General features: G+C 46.4%; 1 protein-coding gene across 1 annotated transcript; it reads right to left on the bottom strand.

Moving 5' to 3' along the window:
- Positions 1 to 21,477: 21,477 nt before the first annotated feature.
- Positions 21,478 to 22,098, bottom strand: LOC125315486. Its single transcript, XM_048280645.1, has one exon. It carries the CDS (start codon positions 22,096 to 22,098, stop codon positions 21,478 to 21,480), a length of 621 nt encoding a protein of 206 aa, XP_048136602.1.
- Between the last annotated feature and the right edge of the window lie 2,958 nt (positions 22,099 to 25,056).

Below are 25,056 nucleotides of genomic sequence, written 5' to 3' on the forward strand. Positions count from 1 at the left end.
GGTGTTTCTTCACAATGCCTAGAGTTGAATTTGCATAAAAAATACCAATTGAGTCTTTTTATTTGCAATTTTTGCACATTTGGAGTCTAGACATTCAATTGCAGTCCCTTTGAACTTCAATTTGATCAATTGCGCCCTCAATTGCATGAATTGCACAAATTAGGCAAAATCCCCAAATTATTTGCAATTTAGTCCCTCAATTGGCCAATTTTCGAAATTACTTTTAATTGAGGGACTATTATAGTAAAATTGAACTGTTACCCTATGTTCTCATACATTTCAAATTGATTGGCATAGGTCTCATGGTCCAATTTTATCAAATTGACATCCAATTGAACATTTCCCTAATTTGGGCAAATTGAAAAATTTGGGGTTTTCATAGAAATTGAGGAGAACTTTTGGGCAAAATCACATTTTTAGATAATATCCAAGCCCCTAAATCCAATTTTGAAGTTTAATTGCAAAAATCCCCACTCAATTTCAACTAATTTTGAAAATTTTGCAAAGGACACTGTCTGAACCGGTTCGGACCGGTCTGACCACCGGTCGGACCGGTCCAAACAATGTCGTCTCCCCCACGAACACAAGCCATTTGCAGGTTTGAGCGCCGAGTTTCAATGGTCAAATTGAGGACCAATTCGTGCCTAATTGAGCTAATTGGTTGAGGGCTTTTATTCTTCAAAGTTGAGAAGCGTCAATCCTCACCGGCGGCGAAGCCAATGCTCGCCGGAGACGGCCGGAATCGATGGTCAAAGGCGCCGGCGCCCGAAAAGTCAACGTTTCTCAAACCGTGACAAATTCATGCTTGTCTGAGTTCGATTAAGGGTCTAACGGACGTTGACGGAATCACAACCGATTCCGTCACCGTCCGGCGACCAAAACGCGTGAGATTACCACGTGCGAAGCATCACCGACTCAAGCTGAAATGCGCGCGCGATTTCAAAAACCAATATATAAGGCTGAAGAGGATTCTAGAACAGGAGAGGAGGCTCATTTGCTCGCGCAACCAACAGAATAGAGAGAGAAAGCGAGAGAAAAGGAGAGAGAGACTCTCGTGAGCATCGTCGTCGCGTCGACCGGAGTTCAACCGTGAGGTCTTCGTGAGAGCAATCCAAAGCAAATCGGACCACCGCACCACCACCGGAAGCTCGCCCGAGCTTGAAGGAATCGATTGACACAGGCTCATTTGGCCTCGCAACTTCCGGAAACGGTAAGTCCAACTTCGAACTTCATTGCTGTACGATCATGGCATCTCGTGTTCTCGTGTTCGATTTTTGAAATTGTTTTGTGCCTTTTGATTCTCATACACCTCTGACCATGATCGCAACTCGTTTCTGCATTGAACTTCCTTGAATCACCCGAGTCGAGCCTCGAATCTACACCGCTCCGGTCGGACTCCGGCCAGGCATTTCTAGCCTTCACGAGCTTGATCTGAGCTCAAGGTAAGTCTCCTATACTCTTTTTATAGCTCCTGTGTAAAGGAATTAGCCTATTATGCTCTGTGCTTCATGATTGAACTCTGCAACTACGAGACTGTGTGTGTTTGATTAGCTGTGATTTTGTGGATAGAATTGTCTGATTTTCAACTATGTTGATCTGAGGAGTGAGAGGAGTTGATCGGTGGAGATTTCGCGTTGATCCGGCGAGATCTGGCCGTTAGATCTCGCCGGAAGAGTCTCGGCCGTCCGTTTAGGTGTCGTCGCCGCGAAGAAGACGAGTCTACGTGGCGGTCAATTTGGTCAGCGGTCCGACGTGTCAAGCGCTGGTTGGTCCAACTCGTCGCCGACTCGGCTCGGCCGTTGGCGCGGACGAGCCGAGTCGGCTCGCATCCGACGGCCACGATAATTAGGTAGATTTGATTTAGGGCCGTCGGATCTGATTTTCTATTTTTTCTAATATTTAGTATATTAGATAGAAATAAAAAATACAAAACGGTGCCGTTTAGGTGGTACTCGGGCGACGTCGTTTTTGTATTTGGTAGAATAGACGGTCGAGATCGAGTCTAGATTAGATCCCGACCGTCCAAGATCTTAATTGGGGCGACGTCGTTTTGTGCTTAGAATGGATGCGTCGTCGTTTTGTGGTCGAGAAGGATGGACGGTCCGGATTAGGCTTAGGACCAATCGTAGCCGTTCATTGTTATAAGTGGATGCGATGTCGTTTTATAGCTAGAAAGATCGACGGTCCATATTAGATCCCAAGTTTGATCGCGGCCGTCCCTTTTAATGCAAGATGCGGTGTCGTTTAAGATAAGCGAGGCGACACGGCGTCGTTTCACTTGGGCGAAGATCGACGGCTGAGATTGATTCTGGGATTGATCTCGGCCGTTCGTTTCTTTTTTTGTATATTTAGAATATTAGAATATGTTTTAGAAAATCAAAAATAAATAGAAAAATAGATAATAGCATACGGCATCGTTTTAGGCGTAGATTGGGTCTATGGGCGGTCGGACCGGGTTGACCGGTCTTTGACCGGGTTGACCCGGTCCGGTTTGTTAATAAAAAATAATAAAAAAATAAAAATAAATTTTCAAAAATCCAAAAAAATTGTAAAAATACTTAGAAAATTCATAAAAATTCCCCGATTTTCATAAAAAATTTCTAAAAATTTCTAGATCGATTCGGGACTCATAAAGTCTGGATCGAAAATTTTTGAGACTTCGAGGGTCAATTAATTTCGATCCGGAAAATTTCCAATATTTTTGAAAAATAAATAAAAATTCCAAAAAATAGAAAAAATTAGAAAAATTCAAGAAAATCACAAAAAAATGAGAAATGGCCACATTCAACTGGCCAAATCCAAATTTTGCGATTTTCGGGTCCCGAACTCCCAAAAATGACCATTCTACCCTTCCGGGCCTTCCGCCCCAAATTTTTACCAAATCACCCCGACACCCAAATTTGATTTTTGTATGGGCCGATAGGGCCATTTTAGACATATTGAACCTTGATTGATTGATTTGATTGATTGCGATTATTTTGATTGCGCATTAGTTTTTCCGATTGTGATTAATTAGGATAGAAAATTCCCATCTGCATGAAAACTTAGAATTGTTAGGACCTACCTCACCCGATATTGCATCTGCATGAAATCTTAGGTTAGAAAAACAATCGACATCGGTAACCGAAAGGGCGTCGAATGTGAAATTTGGCGTAACCAAGTCCCCGGACCCAAAATCTCTGGTTTTCGCGGAACCGAACGGTTTCTCCCGACCGCTCGGTAAGGTTTTCCGATCGTACCTTCCAATAAATCGATCGGTGGCGACTCCAAAATTGCATGTACACATCGCACATGCCGCCCGACCACACAAGGTCAATTTCGATATTTGAAAAATTTTACTCGACATCGCGATTCGAGTAATGGGTCTTGGGAGAGACCTGCGATCCCAATATAATATATATAAAATGGGGGATCGGCTCGTTAACCCTACTCGCCCCCGCCGGAACCTAAACGATCCGGACCGACGGAGAGGGTCGCGACACGCCCTATAGAATGTCCCTATCCGAGTTGAAGGAGTTAAAGGTGCAAATGCAAGAACTATTGGACAAAGGGTTTATTCGTCCCAGTGCTTCACCTTGGGGAGCACCAGTGTTGTTTGTAAGGAAGAAGGACGGGTCGTTGCGGTTGTGCATCGACTATAGACAGTTGAATCAGGTGACCATTAAGAACAAGTACCCATTGCCAAGAATAGATGACTTGTTCGACCAACTGCAAGGTGATTCGGTGTTCTCGAAGATTGACCTAAGGACAGGGTATCACCAATTAAGGATTAAGAAGGAAGATATCCCTAAGACTGCCTTTAGGACAAGGTATGGGCATTATGAGTTTATAGTGATGCCTTTTGGATTGACCAATGCCCCTGCTGCGTTCATGGACTTGATGCATCGAGTATTCAAGGAGTATTTGGATAAGTTCGTCATAGTGTTCATAGATGACATCCCGATCTACTCAAGGAGTAATGGTGAACATGAGGCGCACTTGAGGATTATCTTGCAGACATTAAGAGAACACTCACTCTACGCCAAGTTTAGTAAGTGTGAGTTTTGGCTGAATAGAGTGGCGTTCCTTGGGCATGTAGTTTCTAGAGATGGAATCTCAGTGGACCCTTCTAAGATTGAAGCGGTGATGAATTGGCCTAGACCGACAACGGTTTCGGGGTATGAAGGTTTGTGGAGGAGTTCTCTTGGGTCCCTAGCTAGATTGACGAAGAAGGAAATGAAGTTTGATTGGACTGACAAGTGTGAAAGGAGTTTCCGGGAGCTTAAGCACGGGCCGACTACTGCACCAGGATCGACTATCCCCTCCGGACCAGGAGGCTATGAGGTTTATAGTGACGCGTCTTTGAAAGGAATGGGCTGTGTGCCAATGTAACATGGAAAGGTAGTGGCGTATGCCTCGCGCCAATTGAGACCCCATGAGATGAATTACCCGACGCACGATTTGGAGCTTGCCGCCATAGTCTTTGCCCCGAAGATCTGGAGGCATTATTTGTGTGGAGAGAAATTTCAGATCTATACGGACCACCAGAGTCTAAAGTATTTATTTTCCCGGAAGGAGTTGAATATGAGGCAACGTCGGTGGATAGAGTTACTCAAGGACTATGACTGCGACATTTGTACCACCCCGGGAAAGCAAATCGAGTAGCAGATGCGCTAAGTCAGAAGTCGAGTATGGCGCATATGCTAGTAAAAGAGTGGACTCTGCTGGAAAGGATAAGAGATTCGGAGTTCAAATTGGACGTCCGTCGGTTGTCCAGCTTGATAGCGACACTAAGGATTGAACCCGAGATCCAGGATAGGATTAAGGCATTGCAGTCGACAGACCCCGACCTCCAAAAGATATTGGAAATGGAGGCGGATAAGAGGAAACCGGAGTTTCAAGTGTCGGGGGAAGGAATACTGAAGTTTCGTGGGAGGCTGTGCGTGCCCAATGACGAAGAGCTCCGAGAAAGGATTTTATCGGAAGCGCATCGAAGTAACTATAGTATCCACCCGGGATGTACGAAGATGTATCAAAATCTCCGCCAACACTACTGGTGGAATGGAATGAAGGTAGATGTCGCCAAGCATGTGGCGAAGTGCTTGACGTGCCAACAAGTTAAGGCACAGGATCGTAAGCCGAGCGGAATGCTACAACCTTTAGAGATTCCCGAATGGAAGTGGGAGCACATCACCATGGATTTTGTAATGGGGCTACCAAGGAGTCAACGGGGACACGATTCCATATGGGTGATTGTGGATAGACTGACCAAGTCCGCACATTTCCTACCGGTACGAAAGGACTTTGATATGGAGAGGTATGCGGGGTTATACATGAGGCAGATAGTGCGCTTACATGGAGTCCCAGTGACGATTACGTCCGATCGAGACCCGAAGTTCACGGCCATGTTTTGGAAAAGTTTACAAGAGGCCCCGGGAACAAAACTGCAGTACAGTGCGGCGTACCATCCCCGGACCGACGGACAATCAGAAAGGACCATTCAGACCTTGGAAGACATGCTAAGGGCATGTGTAATTGACTTCAAAAGTGGATGGGAGGATCAGTTACACTTAGTGGAGTTTGCCTATAACAACGATTACCAACGGAGTATTCAGATGGCACCCTTCGAGGCATTATATGGTAGGGCTTGCCGAACCCCTCTGTGCTGGGACGAAGTTGGTGAAAGAAGCATAACCGGGCCGGAGTTGGTGGAGAGATCCGTGGAAGCAGTTAAGGTGATTAGAGAAAGACTCAAGACGGCACGTAGTCGCCAAAAGAGTTATGCGGACAAGCGACGAAGGCCTTTGGAATTTCAGGTCGGAGATCATGTATTCCTCAAGGTGTCGCCGATGCGAGGACTATCAAGATTCGGCAAGAAAGGAAAGCTGAGTCCTAGGTACGTGGGACCCTTTGAGGTTTTAGAGCGAATCGGTACCTTGGCCTATCGTCTCGCCTTGCCGCCAAGTTTGTCACGAGTGCACAATGTCTTCCACGTCTCGATGCTAAGGAAGTACGAGCCGGACCCGACACATGTATTGTACCATGAAGTCATCAAAGTAGACGAAAGAGTGACGTATGTGGAAAGGCCCGTCGGGATCGAGGACAGAAAGGAGCAAGTACTAAGGAACAAGACGATCCCGCTGGTCAAGGTAATATGGGAACATCATGGTACCGAGGGAGCCACGTGGGAAGCGGAGGAAGCGATGAGACGTCAGTACCCCCATTTGTTTGAATAGATGACTTGGATTGTAAATTTCGAGGACGAAATTTTTTGTAACGGGGGAAGAGTTGTGACATCCCAAATTTCGACACGATTCAGAACTAATGAATGAATGAATATCCGACGATGTATTCCAGTTATATCTCGCCCTGAACCGATCACTCATGGGTTGTCTAACCGAAGGGGAAAGGCTGACCAGGAGGTACGACGTAGACCTAGAAAACTCGCGTGAGAAATGGCACTTAGACCCTAGGAATTGTTGAGGAAAAGTTTTGGGACCGTTAAGGACTGGTCTAAGAACGATTAAGGAACATATGGCTAGTGTTGTACGATTGGGTCGCGGGTGGTTCCGCTCGCCAACGTACAATTTGCCAAAAATCTCCTTAAATCGAACTATGACGATCGGGATAATCGGAACTAGCGACGAACCTTCGCATTCCTGGGACAATCGAGGTCGCCAAATCTCGAGTGTTCTAAATAGTGATGAGGATCACGAGGTTGCTACGCGTATGTGCCTAATAAGCCGCCCGTTAGCCCGAGATAAATTGGAATCAAGATCGGCGGTGTTCGGAAATGAAATTGGAATTGGATTCGGGGATCGAATTTGGTGAGGTCCAGTGAATAAATTTTTGGACATCGTCTCATCGAAGATTTGGACCTTGGAATACCCCTTTAAATTTTGGTTAACCCTTAATCTCGATCGATTTAGGTCCTAATTACTTGGAGTAAGGTTAATCGCGTTTAGGGAATATTAATCCCCCATGTTAGTCGAAATTCTCGAAGCCACCAAAACCCCATGTGCTCTTAGATTTCAAGATAGGGCAAACCCTTGAACCCATGGACACAACTTGATGGACTAGGGGACAATACCCTTGATTGACTAGAATAGTCCTCTTGAATGACAACCCTTGATTGACTAGAATAGTCCTCTTGATTGACAACCTTCCATCACTATTCACACTACTATTCATGTCATAAACCTAACCCACCATCTCTTCTTCCTTGGAAATTGGAGAAACCACTCCCTCTCTTTCCCCATTTCCCTCTCTTTTCCTTAGCCATTTTTGAGCTCTTCTTCCACTCTCTCCCCATATACTTGACCGAACACCTCCATTTCTCTCTCTCTCATTTTTGTTCTCTCATTCACTCTCACAAGCTCATCCCCTCTCTCTCGGCTCTCTCTTCTTCAGCGTGCAAGGAGGAACACCATCGCCGCCCCTTCCTCTTTCCTTTACGGCCGTGAACCACCGGAGTTCCACGTCGGCGGACCACCGCCATCTCTCTCCCTTGGACGCCGGAGCAGCAGCCGGTTGGAAAAAAAAGGGGGCTGCCTTGTTCGGTTCCTTCGGCTTTCAAGGAGGTAAATGTCTTGGATTTGACCATAGATTATGGAGGAACGAAGGAGGATGATTATATGTGAATTTTGTGAGAGTTTCACGGACTAAAGTTGGTGTTTTCTTGCTTAAATCGAAGGGGACATCTTTGGACAGATTCTGGTCGCGCACGGTGGAGGCTTGATCGCCTATTTTTCTTCGCCAAAAAGGACTCGTAAGTGGTTTTAATCTTTCCTTAGGCTTGCAAGTACTAAAGAGCATGTTAGATGGTTAGTTTGGGCCTAATAAAGGCTGATTGTGTGAGATTTGGGGGAGAAACCGGTTCTGATTTGGAGTGCTCGGTTAAGACCCGAAATTTTGGTGAGTGAAATGAGCTTGTTTCTATGTTAGTTTGGGGGTAAAAGAGGGGTCTAAAGTGGTGGTTATGGGTTGTGCATGTGGGGTTCTTGTTTGAATGTGTTTGGGCTCGAAATGACTTGTTTTGTGGAGATGTGAGTAATGGCCGAATTTAATGAGGGACAATGGCGCAATTGCTGAGTTGGGATCCTATGTAGTCCAATGAACATGTGGCATGTGGTATTGAGCGTAAAAAATGCGACGGGAAAAATTAGACTCAATTCGGACTAAATGGACTCTCATGTGATTTGCTTGAACCAAGTGGAGTTTCTATGCATTCTGGTATGCCATGACCATTCTAATGGTATGTGTGATCCTTGGATATGTCATGATTGAGTTTGGTCTAAATTGTGATGCGTGGACCTATGATTGATAATGCAATCGGATTTTCATGTTAATGAAGCTGTGAATGGAATTTCCTAGTGAATTGTGTGCAATGATACCCCGATGCGTTATACGCGGGGTTTATGAGTGATCGTATTATACTATGACATATCTGTATGCACTTTTGTTGCAACCCTCCGTCCGTCCGGCGAAGAGGTTAACGAGCCGATCCTCCTCTTTTATAAATTTTATAGGACCCCCGGTTGTCGGCGGGGTATTTTTTAAGGATCGCGGGTCTCTCCCAAGACCCATTACTCGAATCGCGATGTCGGGTAAAATTTATCAAATATCGAAATTGACCTTGTGTGGTCAAGTGGCATGTGCGAGATGTACATGCAATTTGGAGTCGCCACCGATCGATTTATTGGAAGGTACGATCGGAAAACCTTACCGAGCGGTTCGGGAGAAACCGTTCGGTTCCGCGAAAACCAGAGATTTTGGGTCCGGGGACTTGGTTACGCCAAATTTCATATTTGACGCCCTTTCGGTTACCGATGTTGATTGTTTTTCTAACCTAAGAATTCATACAGATGTAATATCGGGTGAGGTAGGCCCTAACAATTCTAAGTTTTCATGCGGATGGGAATTTTCTATCCTAATCAATCACAATCAGAAAAATTAATGCGCAATCAAAATCATTACAAGCAATCAAATCAATCAATCACGGTTTGATATGTCTAAAATGGCCCTATCGGCCCACACAAAAATCAATTTTGGATTTCGGGGTGATTTGGTGAAAATTTGGGACGTAAGGCCCGGAAGGGTAGAATGGTCATTTTTGGGAGTTCGGGACCCGAAAATCACAAAATTGGGGTCGGGCCAGTTGAATGTGGCCATTTCCCATTTTTTGTGATTTTATGGAATTTTTCTAATTTTTTCTATTTTTTTGGAATTTTTATTTATTTTTCAAAAATATTGGAAATTTTCCGGATCGAAATTAATCGACCCTCGAAGTTTCAAAATTTTCGATCCAGGCTTTATGAGTCCCGAATTGATCTACAAATTTTTAGAAATTTTTTGTGAAAATCTGGGAATTTTTATGAATTTTCTAAGTATTTTTGAAATTTTTTTGGATTTTTGGAAAATTCTTTTTATTTTTACTTATTTATTTTTTAATAAATCGGACCGGGTCAAACCGGTCAACGATCGGTCCGACCGCCCACGCACCCGCTCGGACCCTATACGACGCCGTATATGTACTTATCCTATTTATTTTTGTATTTTCCAAAATTAAATCCTAATACTCGGAAATATATATAAAGGAACGGACGGCTGAGATCAATCTTAGTATCAATCTCAGCCGTCGACTCGAGCTAACAAAAACGACGCCGCGTCATACGTTTCATGGACGGCTAAGATCAACTTGCAAATCCATCTCGACCGTTGACTCTATCCCTCTAAAACGACGTCGCATATTAACACATAACGAACGGCCATGATTCGGGCTAGAACTAATCCGGGCCGTCGACTTGCTTGGCTATAAAACGACGTAGTATTACTTAAAGGTATCAATGGTCACGATTAAATCCCGAGGTTCGATCCGAGCCGTTCGCTCTCCTCACCACATAAAACGACGACACTTTGGACTTCCTACTCTAAACGACGTCGCATTGCTACTAAAATGAACGGTCACGATTAATTTTCAAAATCGATCCGACCCGTTCGCCCATTCCGTCACTTAAACGACGATGGATCTAGCCTATGACCTAGACGACGTCGCGCACCCGCTTACCTAAACGACGACGTTTTTATTCTTTATTTACTATCTAATAAACGAAAATTCAAAAATTTGATCCGACGGCCTACAATTAAAAGACTCGATTTATCCTGGCCGTCCGATCTGCCGAGTCGACTAAACCGATCTAACGGCCAGGCGACTCGGCGACACGCTGGACCAATCGGCGTTCGACACGTCATGCATTGACCGAGTTGATCGCCACGTCAACTTCATCTTCTTCCCTAAGACGACAATGAAATGGACGGCCGAGGCTTCCCGGCGAGATCCGACGGTGAAACCTCGGCCGATCGACCTTAAACCAACACTAAACGACTCGTGAAAGCCTCCAGATTAACATATCCTAAAATCAATCGATTTCACCGAGCGGATTGCGAATTATGAACTATGCACGGAACCTCAATCCGGAGTTCGAACATACGGTTTTAGAGCAAATCAAGGCAATTAATCCATAGACGAGCATTATGAGAAGGTTAGGGATCTTACCTCGAGCTCGGATCGAGCTCGCGGTGGCCAGAACGACCTAGCCGGCGCTCGACCGCACCGAGCTAAGGAAGTAGTTCGACTCGGGTTTATCGTGCAGAATCAATGCATAAAAAGGATGCGATTGAGGTTAGAGGAGTTCCGAGACCAAAAGGCACACATCAATTTCACAGATTATACTCGAGAGCGGGTGATGCCATAGTTGCACAAGAACAAAGCTCGAAGTCGGACTCACCAGTTTTGGAAGCTTGAAGACGATTGAGTTGCGCCGATCGCCTCTCCTGGACTCCAGTGAACTTCTGGTGGTGATGCGAGGTCCCGATTTGGCCTGAATCGAACGGGCGAAGATCTCACGGTCTTGATCGAAGTTTCGGCTATGGCGTCGCCGCAGAGCCCTTCTCTCTCTCTCTCTAGTCTGTTGTATCTTGGCGAGCACGAATGAGCCCCTCTCTGTTCTAGAATCCTCTCAAACCTTTTATACTCATTTTCAAAAATCGCGCGCGCACGGGCTTGAGTCGGCCGAGGCTCTCACGTGCCAATCACGCGGGTTTAGGCTCGCCGGACGGTGACGGAATCGTTAGGATTCCGTCCAACGTCCGTCAAGCCTCCGTCGATCACCAAATGCGCGCTAATTTGACACGGGATTGCAAATGTTGACTTTTTCGAACTCCGGAGCTTTGACCGGCGATTTCGACCACCTCCGGCGGCCATTGGCCGTGCCGCCGGTGGCAATCGACGGGCATTAGCTCGAGGGTCAAAAGCCCCACCTAAATTGGATCGATTATGCAAGAATTGATCCCCAATTTGGCCGTTGAAATCCATTGTTCAAACCTGCAAAATGCACAAATCTGTTGGGGACGACGACACTGTCTTTGGACCGGTTCACCCGGTCCGACCGGTGATCGACCGGTCTGAACCGGTTCAGACAGTGAATTTCATTCAATTTTCAAAATTAAACAAAATTGGATGGGAATTTTTGCAATTAAACTTCAAAATTGGATTCAGAACCCTGGATATTATCTAGAAATGTGTTTTTGCCCAAAATTTCCCATCAATTTGCACAAAAACCCCAAATTTTTCTATTTGCCCAAATTGGGGAAAACTTCAATTGGACGTCAATTTGATAAAATTGGACCACGAGAACCATGCCAATCGATTCATAATGTTCAAAAACCTTAGGGGTAGCCCAATTGTGTATAGAAAGTTCCCCAATTGGAAGTAATTTCAAAAATTGCAAAGTTGAAGGACTTAATTGCAACATTTTTAAGAATTTCTGTGCAATTCGTGCAATTCGCGTAATTGAGGGTGCAATTAATCAAATTGAAGTTAAAAGGGGCTGCAATTGAATGTCTAAACCTTAAATGTGCAAAAATTGCAAATAAAAAGACTTAATTGGTATTTTTTGTGCAAATTCAACCTTAGGCATTGTGAAGGAACACCTAAAATTGAACTCAACTTTTGATTTTTCTTGAGGTCAATATGAAAAAGGAATTAAATGAAAAATATTGAACATTTTTGTGTATTTTTGTGACCTCGAAAAGTATTTTTTTATGATTTTTCAAGTATTTTCCTATTTTCCGAAAATATTAAAAAAAATGTGAAAAATATGAAAAATTATTTTTTGTTCCAAATTGGTTCCTTAAGCTTGGCCAAGGCTTCCAATGTTGATTTTTTAATTTTTTTTTTGATTTTTTGTGAATTTTTGGTGAATTTTGGAAAATAAAAATAAAAGAAAAATGATTAAAAATCGGGTGTCAACAACTTTGTACCACGATGCGTTAAACGCGGGGTTTGTGCCTGTCCCGATGCGTTAAACGCGGGACCGACCTGAGGCGTTATCACGCGGGTCCATGGATTGAGCTCATTCATGTATATGTGTATACGTATATCGCATAGCCTCGATGCGTTTTACGCGGGCCTATTCGTTAAGATCTTATGCTATGAGCCCGAGGCGTAGAGACGCGGGCCTGAATGTTTGAATTGCCCGAGGTTGATGCTATGTGTGGTTGAAATGTATCGTAGAAGGTTCGATGATTGAATTGAAAGTTTCAGTGTGTTAACTTATGTTCATAATTCCTGCATAATTGGTGCGTCGGTGGATGTCTGATAGCATGTCATAGATTAGGCTGCTTGGAGGTACTATAACCTAGGGTTGGCTTAGACCTACCTTACTGGGATGTTATCTCACCCCTCGTGGGACCCACATTTTCAGACCATCGCTCCCGACCGCCTCGATGCCGCTACTTTTTGGACTACCGACACGGTTCGAGCCCGTGATCACCGAGTACGCAGTGGGACCCGATCGGACCTATTATCGGAGGATTAGCACCTTATGGATAGACGACGCGAGAGGACTCCCGACCCCATTTTCCTTTCTCTCTTGGACCTATAAGGATGGGGACTTTGTATCCGGGCCACTAAGGGAGGAAGTGATCCCCGAGTATGTACTTGGATGCTTTGCCGGACCTAGACTTCCGATAGCCTCACCCTCGAGACTCCCCGTCCTTGGACCCGTAGTCGGACCGGTTCCCGAGCCGAGGTCCCCCATACCCGGGACGCCCGCTTTGGATGGAGGGATATTGGAGCCCGATGGGCCGGCGGACGGACTCCCGATGCTTCATGAGCCTGTCCCGAACGTAGTCCACGTCGTCGATCCCGAGCGGGACCAGCAGATGGACGAGCCCGATGGAGAGTCTGAGGCGGAGGACGAGCTGGAGATCGAGGAGGACCCGGAGCCCAAGGAGGAGCTGGAGCCGGTGACGGATGACACCCTTGGAGCGAGTTTCTATCTAGAAGATGCTCCCCCTGCCGATGAGACCACCGATGAGGACGTCTGACCCTTAGGAGTTTAGAGACCCTCATCCCCTCTTTTGTATTCTCGTGTGCCGACGAGCGACTTTTGTTTAGGTGGTTTCTTTTTGTGTTCCCACGTCGTGTCCCGAGTCATAGTCGTTGTATTTCCGGTGGTCCGTATGAACCTTGACTTTACCTAGTTGTGTTCCATGTACGTTAACGTTGTGCTCTATGTCATTCTGTTGTTTATTTTGTCTGGGTTGTTTTTATCTTTCCGCTTGCATTGCATCTCGCATACTTTACGTTCGTTGTGGATCCTGGTGAGTTGCGAGTTCTCTGGTGACCTTGCGGGATGTTGGTCAACCCGTCGAGCACGGGACGTGACATGGGTGTTGTGCATTTGGGAGCATTTTCTTCACAATCAGCATCCCCGCTTCAAAATTTCTAGGTTTGACCTTCTTGTTAAAAGCTCGGCCACTTTCTTTCCGGTAGCTTTGACCATAACAGATAGCCTTCAATTGTTTTTCATAAATCAAATTTAATTATTCATGTCTCTGTCGATTCCACTCATCTTCTACGAGCTCAACTTGAGACAGAATCCTTAAAGAGGGGATTTCCACCTCTACTGGTAGGACCGCTTCCATACCATATACCAAAGAGTAAGGAGTTGTCCCAGTTGAAGTACGAATTGAAGTTCGGTAGGCCATGAGAGCAAATGGCAATCTCTCATGCCAGTCCCAATATTTCTCAGCAGTTTTGGCCAATATATTCTTGATGTTCTTGTTTGCCGCTTCCACAGCTCCATTCATTTGTGGGCGATAAGGTGAAGAATTAAGGTGTCGTATCTTAAATTGTTCCAATAAGTGATCGACCACCTTGTTGTTCGGATTGGAGCCATTATCCGTAATGATGGCTCTTGGCACTCCGTATCTTGAGATGATATCCCTCTTGATGAATTTAGCCACACTGTTCGCAGTGACATTGGCATATGAGTTGGCTTTAATCCATTTGGTGAAATAATCAATAGCCACCAGAATGAAACGATGTCCGTTGGAGGCCTTTGGGTTGATAGGGCCAATCATATCAATTCCCCACATGCAGAATGGCCGGGGTTCTGACATTTGATGTAGCTCGGTTGGTGGCGCATTTATCCTGTCGCCGTATACCTGACATTGATGACAGGATCTAACATGCTGGTTGCAATCCGACTCGATAGTCATCCAATAATACCCGAGTCTCATGATCTTCTTGGCGAGGAGGTGACCATTCATATGCGGTCCACACTCTCCTTCATAATGAGATTTACTTCTTTGGAATTCACGCACCTCGGTAGGACTGAATCAAAGGATCTCTTGTGTCACGCCCCGTGTCCTTCCGGCGCGCCAACATCCCTCATCTTATGCTTATTTCTCCCGGGATCAACACGGCGATAAACTTAACGTAATGCGATATGCACATGCGGAAGCGATACAACACCCAAACAATAAAACTCAACAGAATGACTTAAGAAACCGGAGATTCAATAATATAAAAGCATAACATCCATACATAGAATAACATAGCAATACATCAAAGAGTTCGGGAGAGGGGTCGGTTACATCAAAAGGGGACGACCCAACTAGAAACTACACCTAGTCTATAGGTGCCCAAAAGACCCACAATCACCTAAACCTAAAGGTCGGGTCCACTGCCATCTGACGGATCCTCCGCCTCGGCCTCTGACTCGGAATCCAATGGCTCGTTGAACTCGTCCATCAATGCCTGCTCGGACTCGGTGGGCTCCTCCGACTCTGCATCGCCATCTACAACCTCTACTGCTTGAGCCTCCTCTATCGGCTCCGGGTCCGACTCCATTAGTTCTTCGGCGTCCTCCTCCTTCATCGATTCGGTGTCCGGGTTCTCGACTTCTCCATTCCAGGGCAAGCACTCAGTAGGGTCCAACTCCATGGGGTCTCCTTGCTCGTCCTCGTCGTAGGGCACGCCATAAATTTGAAGGGGTCCACCCATTCCTTCTTCCGCTCCCTTAGTCCAGGCCAAAAAGGTAGACTCTTCCCAAGCTCCACCTCCTACGTCTATCCACACGGTGCTAAGGTTCCTATAGTACACCCTACCATCACCTAATACATATTTCATCACTATGCGATCGATCCGTCTCGGTATCCCAAAAAGCGGCGGCGGCATCTTCGGGGTCGGTGGTCTGAAAAGTGGGTCCCACGAAGGGGTGAGATGAAAATCCCGAGAAGGTGGATCTAAGCCGACCCTAGGGTATAGTACCTCCGAGCTAATCAAACCAAGATAAGTAACCCAGCACACACAAACAACCCAAATCAATATGAAATCAATTCAAAACCGACGACACATACTCTCTTAATCCCGCAATCAAACTTCTATACTATGGCACTTTAGACTTCGGGCATTACCGCAATTTAGTCACACGTGGTATCAACATCAAGTAGTCCATTTTCGGGCCCGCGTATCAACGCTTCAGGCTCATAACACATCCTCTCAAACATCTAGCCCGCGTAACCACGCATCGGGCTTAAAATACGCACTTTCATAATTTGGCCCGCGTAATCACGCATCAGGCTTAAAATATATTCTCAGTATGTATATATATATGTGTGCACACCGGGGGTCTCTGACACTTAGGAATACGCCCCATTAAGTCTCGGTCTCGGACAATCGGACGAATACGGCATCACTATGGCCTCGGACGACTTGATTGAATACGACCATTTATGTCATAGTATAATATAATCGACTATAAACCCCGCGTTTAACGCATCAGGGTACCAATACTCATAATTCACAACCAGAGGCTTTCATTAATAAATTTTATGATCGAGTATAACCAATAAGGCCCAATAACACAACGTTCAATCGCGCTACCTGACACATGGTTCGCGCATCACAAATTTAGCCGATTCTCACCTTGACACTTTTAAAGGTTCACATATCAATTTAGAACACTATGACACACCCACAATGCACCAATTCCATTCGGCCCCATCTAAGCCACATAACATCTCATTTTGCTCCAATCAAGTTCCCACCGATCCGGTACATACTCCAACATGTAACCTCACATTTCACTCACATGGCCAAACATATCATGGTCCCAACTCAGCAATTTTCCCTAATTTTCACAACAATTTCGGCAACAACAAACAAGATCACAACGTGCAACAACTCACATCCAATTCACGCCTAAGGCCGAATCTATCATGCTCAACCCATAACCCTCATCTTAGACCATCATTTAACACCCAAATCAACCAAGAACATGCTCATTTATCAACCCAATTTGCGGATCAATAGCAGGTCAGAATTTCCAGAACCGGCCTCCCCATTATCACGCCCAAACAGCCCATAAATCCTCCTAATCCATAAACTACCAAGCTCCTTAGTAACCCATAGTCCTAAGGAAGGATTAGAGCCACTTACAAGTCCTTTTTGGCGAAGAAACTCCGGCGGATGAGCGGCGACTTCGCGTGACCAGATTTGAACCCAAGCTGTCCCCTTTGGTTCAAACAAGAGAGCAACACTTTTAGTCCATGAAATCCTCCCAAAATCCACCAATGAACCTCACTTAAACTACCCTAGATGATTGTGGCAAGATTTTAGCTCCTTACCTTCAAATGAGGAGCAAAACCGGCGAGCAACCTTTCCCGAACCTTGCTGCACCGGTGTCCAAAGAGGGGGAGAAGGGCGGTTCGTTGGTGGCGGCGGCGGCTCATGGCCTCTAGGGGAAGGTGAGGTGGCGGAGGTGGTGGTTGCAGCGCCTTGGGGTCACCGGAGATGGGGTTTGCCGAGAGGGAGTGAGAGGGAAAGATGAGAGTGAGTTTGGGGAGTGAGTGAAAATGAGAGTGAGGGAATGAGAGGGAAGGTAGCTTCAGCCCATAAGAGAAGAGAGAGTGAGTGATTTGAGGTGACCCAATTTCAATCAAGAGTGACTAGTGAGTGGGGTGGGTGAAGGACATGAATAGTAGAGGTAGGTAGTGGGATTTTTGGGGAAAATGGCGTTTTAAATGGGCTTTGGGAATTGAACTTCAAGAACACTTTTCCCTCTTCATTTCTTTGATATAATTTGGCTGAAGTGATGGGATGATGAAGTGGCCAAAATTTTTCTTCGCGGTTTCTCAAGATGCTGAACAAAATCCGGGACCGGGGTGCACTTCTTGCTTCGCGATTTGATCTCCACTTTTTCTGACTCATACTGCGATATAAAATCCTTATTAACTCTGGTCAGGCGACGTCCAATTTATTTGCAATGGAATTCTCAAATACCCGGCCGCCGATTTCGAAGTTCACTTCGCGCTAAGAAATTAGCCGATCGCGATTTCAGTGCATCTCAGATTGACGGGCGGCTCTCGGGAGCTACGTGTATCGACCCGTGATTTTTCTCACGTTTAAGAATTATTCGGACCACGGCGATCCTGGTTGTCATGTAATCGCGAGGGAAACTATCAGTCCTAGCGGGACGCGATCGTTAGGAATCGGTTCGGGGTTATCCGCAAATCATGCTATGGCATAGCGGAACCACCCGCGGTCCATTTGCACGACGCTAGCAGATTGTTCTGATACTAATCCTAGATCGACCTACATGGTCTAGAACGTACCCTCGCGATCCTTATGGTCGGGATACTAGTCCGCGGCCGAGTTCTTTAGTCCGTGTACTATCCTATTTAGCCATTCCCCTTCGGTTAGTCGTCTCTAGAGTGATCAATTCCGAGTGAGATTACTGAAACGCATCAATGCTCATTTTATTCATAAACTTCGAAATGGGGTCGGAATTCAGAATGTCACAACTCTTCCCCCCTTACAGAAATTTCGTCCTCGAAATTTACAAGACTTAACTACTCGAACAGGTGGGGGTGTTGACGCCTCATTGCTTCCTCGCTTTCCCAGGTGGCTCCTTCGGTTCCGTGGTGCTCCCAGATTACCTTCACCAACGGGATCGTCTTGTTCCTCAAGACTTGCTCCTTCCCGTCCTCAATCCTCACTGGCCTTTCCACGTACGTCACTCGATCGTCTACTTCTATAGCTTCATAATCCAAGACGTGGGTCGGATCTGGTTCGTACTTCCGCAACATTGACACGTGAAAGACGTTGTGGACTTGTGATAGGTTTGGCGGTAAGGCAAGCCGATAGGCCAGGGTTCCGATTCGTTCTAGTATCTCAAAAGGTCCCACGTATCTCGGGCTCAGCTTCCCTTTCTTTCCAAACCGAGATAGTGCTCGCATCGGCGATACCTTGAGAAATACATGGTCTCCTACTTGGAATTCCAAAGGCTTACGCCGTCTATCCGCGTAGCTTTTCTGGCGACTTTGGGCAGTCTTAAGTCTTTCTCTAATCACCTTCTTTGCCTCAACCGACTGCTCTACCAACTCCGGACCCGTTATACTCCTCTCACCGACTTCGTCCCAACATATTGGCGTTCTGCACGCTCTGCCATATAGCGCTTTGAATGGTGCCATCCCAATACTCTGCTGATAGCTATTATTATAAGCGAATTCCACAAGGTGCAACTGTTCCTCCCAACCTCCTTTGAAATCTATGACACATGCCCTTAGCATGTCTTCTAATGTCTGAATAGTCCTCTCGGATTGTCCGTCCGTCTGGGGATGATAGGCGGTACTGTACTGTAACTTTGTCCCCATTGCCTCTTGCAGGCTCTTCCCGAATGAAGCGGTAAACTTGGGGTCTCTGTCCGATGTAATTGTGACTGGAACTCCATGAAGTCTGACTATCTGCCGCATATACAATTCGGCGTATCTATCCATGGCGAAATCCTTTCGCACCGTTAAGAAATGTGCAGACTTGGTCAACCGATCTACGATCACCCAAATCGAGTCATGACCTCTCTGACTCCTTGGTAAAGCCATAACGAAATCCATCGTAATGTGTTCCCACTTCCATTCGGGAATCTCTAACGGCTGGAGTAGGCCTCCCGGTTTACTGATCTGTGCCTTCACTTGCTGGCACGTTAGACATTTTGCCACGTGCTTCGCGACATCCACTTTCATTCCGTTCCACCAGTAATGCTGTCGTAAATTTTGGTACATCTTCGTGCTACCCGGATGGATACTATAATTACTTCTGTGAGCTTCTGACGGGATCCTTTCCCTTAACTCCTCATCCTTGGGCACACACAGCCGCCCGCGAAACATCGGGGTCCCATCCTCCGACACTTGGAAATCAGGCTTCCTTCTCTCCTTATCCATCTCCAGGATTTTCCGAACTTCATCGTCCGTAGATTCCAAGACCTTGACTCTTTCTCGCATCTCCGGTTCTACTCTCAATGTGGCCATCAAACTGGACAATTGACACACTTCAAGCTTAAATCTGGAATCTCTTATTCCTTCCAACAGAGTCCACTCCTTGACCAGCAAGTGCGCCATGCTTGACTTCCTACTAAGCGCATCGGCAACCTTATTCGCCTTCCCGGGGTGGTATAGAATGTCGCAGTCGTAGTCCTTAAGTAGTTCCATCCACCGACGTTGCCTCATATTCAATTCACGTTGGGAGAACAGATACTTCAAACTTTGGTGGTCCGTGTAAATTTGGAACCTTTCTCCGCACAAGTAATGCCTCCAAATTTTTAATGCGAATACAATCGCTGCTAGCTCCAGATCATGTGTCGGGTAGTTCATTTCATGAGGCCTTAACTGTCTCGACGCATAAGCAACGACCCTTCCATGTTGCATCGGAACACATCCTAGCCCTTTCAACGATGTGTCGCTATATATCTCATAGCCTCCTGGGCCAGAAGGAATCGTCAATACCGGTGCGGTCGTAAGTCTATGCTTGAGTTCTTGAAAACTTCTTTTACACTTGTCCGTCCATTCAAACCGCGTATCCTTTCTGGTCAGCTTCGTCAAAGGAGTTGCTATCGACGAGAACTTTTCCACAAATCTCCTATAATAGCCGGCCAGTCCTAAGAAACTCCGAACTTCGGTAACTAACGTCGGCCTCGGCCAATTCATAACCGCCTCGATCTTTGTAGGGTCCACTGAAATCCCATTTCCAGAAATGACGTGTCCGAGGAATGCCACTTCGTTAAGCCGGAACTCGCATTTACTGAACTTAGCATAAAGCGAGTGTTCTCTTAATGTCCGTAGAACCACACTTAGATGTTGTTCATGTTCCTCAGAGTTCTTCGAATAAACTAGGATGTCGTCTATAAAGACAATGACGAACTGATCCAAATATCCCTTAAACACCATATGCATTAGATCCATGAAAGCGGCTGGAGCGTTCGTCAATCCAAACAGCATAACCGTGAATTCGTAGTGACCATACCGTGTCCGAAACGCCGTCTTTGGTATGTCCTCCTTCTTTATCCTCAACTGATGGTACCCAGTTCTCAAGTCTATCTTAGAGAACACTGCAGCTCCTTGCAGTTGATCGAACAGATCATCTATTCTAGGCAACGGGTATTTATTCTTAACCGTGATTTGGTTCAGTTGCCTATAGTCAATGCATAAGCGCAAAGACCTATCCTTCTTCTTTACGAATAGTACTGGCGCTCCCCACGGTGACGCACTTGGACGAATAAAGCCCTTATCCAATAGCTCTTGCATTTGAACCTTTAGTTCCTTCAATTCCGACAAGGACATCCGATACGGTGCTTTCGAGATCGGTTCCGTTCCCGGGGCTAACTCGATCACGAACTCTATTTCTCTTTCTGGTTGTAGTCCCGGCAATTCCCGAGGAAAGACATCGGGAAATTCGCGCACCACTACTATATCTTCCAGCCTTGGTCCTTCGACCGTTGGGTCCACTACAGTAGCTAGATAGGCTTGACATCCTCCGTTCAACAACTTAGTCACCTCTAGTGACGAGATCAAAGGAATCGAGGTGCCTCCTCGACTCCCTACAAATTCGAATCTAGGGCGACCGGTCGGGTTGAACCTAATCACCCTGCTACTACAATCCATAACAGCCCCTTGTCTACCCAACCAATCCATTCCAATTATAACGTCAAAATCAAACATGGTTAGCACAGCCAGGTCTGTCCTCTCCTCACCACCCCCGACGACTATCTTACAGTCCTTGCAGCCTAACGAAATCAATACTCTATCCTTTAACGGGGTAGTTACATGCAACTCAACATCCAACGGTTTCAATGCCATTTCAGTCAATTCAGTAAACTAGGCAGATACAAATGAGTGCGATGCTCCAGGGTCAAACAATGCATAGGCAGCATGATTGCATAATGTAACCGTACCTGTGACCACACCAGGTGCATTTTCCGCTTCCTTGCGAGCTACAGCATACACTCGTCCTTGAGCTGGCGGTCTATTCAAGGTTGTTCTCGCGGGCAGCTCCGCTGGCGGTCCATATTGGGGTCGTTGTCCTTGCGATTGCGGTCCCGGAACTTGACTCGGGCAGTTTCTTGCATGGTGACCCAGCTGGCCACACTTGAAGCACGCGCCCGTTCCGCTTGGGCGGGGTCCATTCCCGTGCCTTCTGCCGCACATGCGACAATTCCAATTGGCCTGATGGTTGGGCTTCCCAATGTTTTTCCGAACTGGAGGGATAAAGCGTCTATTACCCGCCATTGGCCTGTTGCCAGCTTGACGATTATCCCCGACGGGAGCAAACCGCGAACCGGATGCGGCAGCCCTCTCCTTCATGTCTCTTTCAATCATCTGACCTCGCTCATACATTTCTTCATAAGTCCTCAAGTTCAGCGCAATCATCCGATCGCGAAGGTCGGGTCTCGATCCATCTCTAAATCTTCGCGCCTTATTTATTGGGTTCTCCACCATCCTCGGCGCGTACCTTGACAATCTAGCGAACTCCGCCTCATATTGGTCGATCGTTAACTTGTTCTGGCGAAGTTATTGGAACTCTACCAACTTCCGCTCCTGAGCGGTCTCCGAGAAATACTTCCTGTTAAATGCCTCAGTAAAGGCGGTCCAAGTGAGGGCAACGCCCTCGGGAAATACCCTTCCTCCGGTAGCCTTCCACCAATCATCTGCAGTACCCTCTAGTTGGTAAGCCACCGGGGTCACCTTCTCCTCATCGGTGCACCCAAGAACCTCAAAGGCCTTCTCCGGTTTCTCAATCCAACGAGGTGCCATCTCCGGATCTCCAGCACCATCAAACCGAGCTGGTTTCGGTTTCAGAAATTGTTCCACCAGCTGACTCATCGGGCGATTCCCGTTCCCGTTTCCTCCTCCATGGTTATTCCCATTTGCCACATTGGCAGCGGCTACAGCAGCCTCTCGCGGCTGAGCCACGGCAGCAGCTCTTTCCCGAGCTTGTTTGCCCATCAAATTACCAATTTCCTCTAGGGCCCTAAGAACTCCATCAATTCTTGGGTCCTCCACCACAGGCGCTCTCGAGCTAGAAGCTCCCCTCGTCCCTCTAGTTCTGTCGCTCATCTTCGTTAATCCTCACAACACCTGAACAACCCATAACCCCACGCGGAAGTCAGAGACCTAAGTTAACAACTAGCCTACCAGGTCTATGTCACACCCACGGTGACAGCCACGACAAGATACACGCTTCACACAACAAGCAATCAGACAACCAAGGGGTTCACATTCAAGGGGTCAGGCTCTTACCTCGAGTCCCGACGCATCCGCAACTCAGTAAAATCACAACAATCACCCACATGATTCACAAACAGTACACTAAGCCATAGCAATCAACGCCACGCACGAAGCTCCCATAGATTTATAATCACAATAGTGATGCCAATCCAATATGCCGGTCGCAAGCGCCAATTCATATGTCATGCAATTTGTGCCTAACTCTAGCGAATCTCCTAAGGTCTCACTACCCAGGCGTCTCTAAGTCATTCCTCCTTATTACTCCAAACCTCAATCGTCCTGAATTGAGCTGACCTTGCTCTGATACCACTTCAACGGTGATGTCACGCCCCGTGTCCTTCCGGCACGCCAACATCCCTCATCTTACGCTTATTTCTCCCAGGATCAACACGGCGATAAACTTAACGTAATGCGATATGCACATGCGGAAGCGATACAACACCCAAACAATAAAACTCAACAGAATGACTTAAGAAACCGGAGATTCAATAATATAAAAGCATAACATCCATACATAGAATAACATAGCAATACATCAAAGAGTTCGGGAGAGGGGTCAGTTACATCAAAAGGGGACGACCCAACTAGAAACTACACCTAGTCTATAGGTGCCCAAAAGACCCACAGTCACCTAAACCTAAAGGTCGGGTCCATCGCCATCCGACGGATCCTCCGCCTCGGGCTTTGACTCGGAATCCAGTGGCTCGTTGAACTCGTCCATCAATGCCTGCTCGGACTCAGTGGGCTCCTCCGACTTTGCATCGCCATCTACAACCTCTACTGCTTGAGCCTTCTCTATCGGCTCCGAGTCCGACTCCATTGGTTCTTCAGCGTCCTCCTCCTCCATCGATTCGGTGTCCGGGTTCTCGACTTCTCCATTCCAGGGCAAGCACTCAGTAGGGTCCAACTCCATGGGGTCTCCTTGCTCGTCCTCGTCGTAGGGCACGCCATAAATTTGAAGGGGTCCACCCATTCCTTCTTCTGCTCCCTTAGTCCAGGCCAAAAAGGTAGACTCTTCCCAAGCTCCACCTCCTACGTCTATCCACACGGTGCTAAGGTTCCTATAGTACACCCTACCATCACCTAATACATATTTCGTCACTATGCGATCGATCCGTCTCGGTATCCCAAAAAGCGGCGGCGGCATCTTCAGGGTCGGTAGTCTGAAAAGTGGGTCCCACGAAGGGGTGAGATGAAAATCCCAGTAAGGTGGATCTAAGCCGACCCTAGGGTATAGTACCTCCGAGCTAATCAAACCAAGATAAGTAACCCAGCACACACAAACAACCCAAATCAATATGAAATCAATTCAAAACTGACGACACATACTCTCTTAATCCCGCAGTCAAACTTCTATACTATGGCACTTTAGACTTCGGGCATTACCACAATTCAGTCACACGTGGTATCAACATCAAGTAGTCCATTTTCAGGCCCGCGTGTCAACGCTTCAGGCTCATAACACATCCTCTCAAACATCTAGCCCGCGTAACCACGCATCGGGCTTAAAATACGCAATTTCATAATCTGGCCCGCGTAATAACGCATCAGGCTTAAAATATATTCTCGGTATGTATATATATATGTGTGCACACCGGGGTCTCAGACACTTAGGAATACGCCCCATTAAGTCTCGGTCTCGGACAATCGGACGAATACGGCATCACTATGGCCTCAGACGACTTGATTGAATACGACCTTTATATCTCCTCGGTCTCAGACAATCAGACGAATACGGCATCACTATGGCCTCAGACGACTTGATTGAATACGACCATTTATGTCATAGTATAATAAAATCAACTATAAACCCCGCGTTTAACGCATCGGGGTACCAATACTCATAATTCACAACCAGAGGCTTTCATTAATAAATTTTATGATCGAGTATAACCAATAAGGCCCAATAGCACAACGTTCAATCGCGCTACCTAACACATGGTTCGCGCATCACAAATTTAGCCGATTCTCACCTTGACACTTTTAAAGGTTCGCATATCAATTTAGAACACTATGACACACCCACAATGCACCAATTCCATTCGACCCCATCTAAGCCACATAACATCTCATTTTGCTCCAATCAAGTTCCCACCGATCCGGTACATACTCCAACATGTAACCTCACATTTCACTCACATGGCCAAACATATCATGGTCCCAACTCAG

This window comes from Rhodamnia argentea, chromosome 6, assembly GCF_020921035.1.
Source record: "Rhodamnia argentea isolate NSW1041297 chromosome 6, ASM2092103v1, whole genome shotgun sequence".
Lineage (NCBI taxonomy): Eukaryota > Viridiplantae > Streptophyta > Magnoliopsida > Myrtales > Myrtaceae > Rhodamnia > Rhodamnia argentea.

What these genes read in the sequence shown, in the direction of transcription:
- LOC125315486 (XM_048280645.1), bottom strand. Translation starts at nt 22,098, where the DNA reads ATGGTGGAGAACCCAATAAATAAGGCGCGAAGATTTAGAGATGGATCG.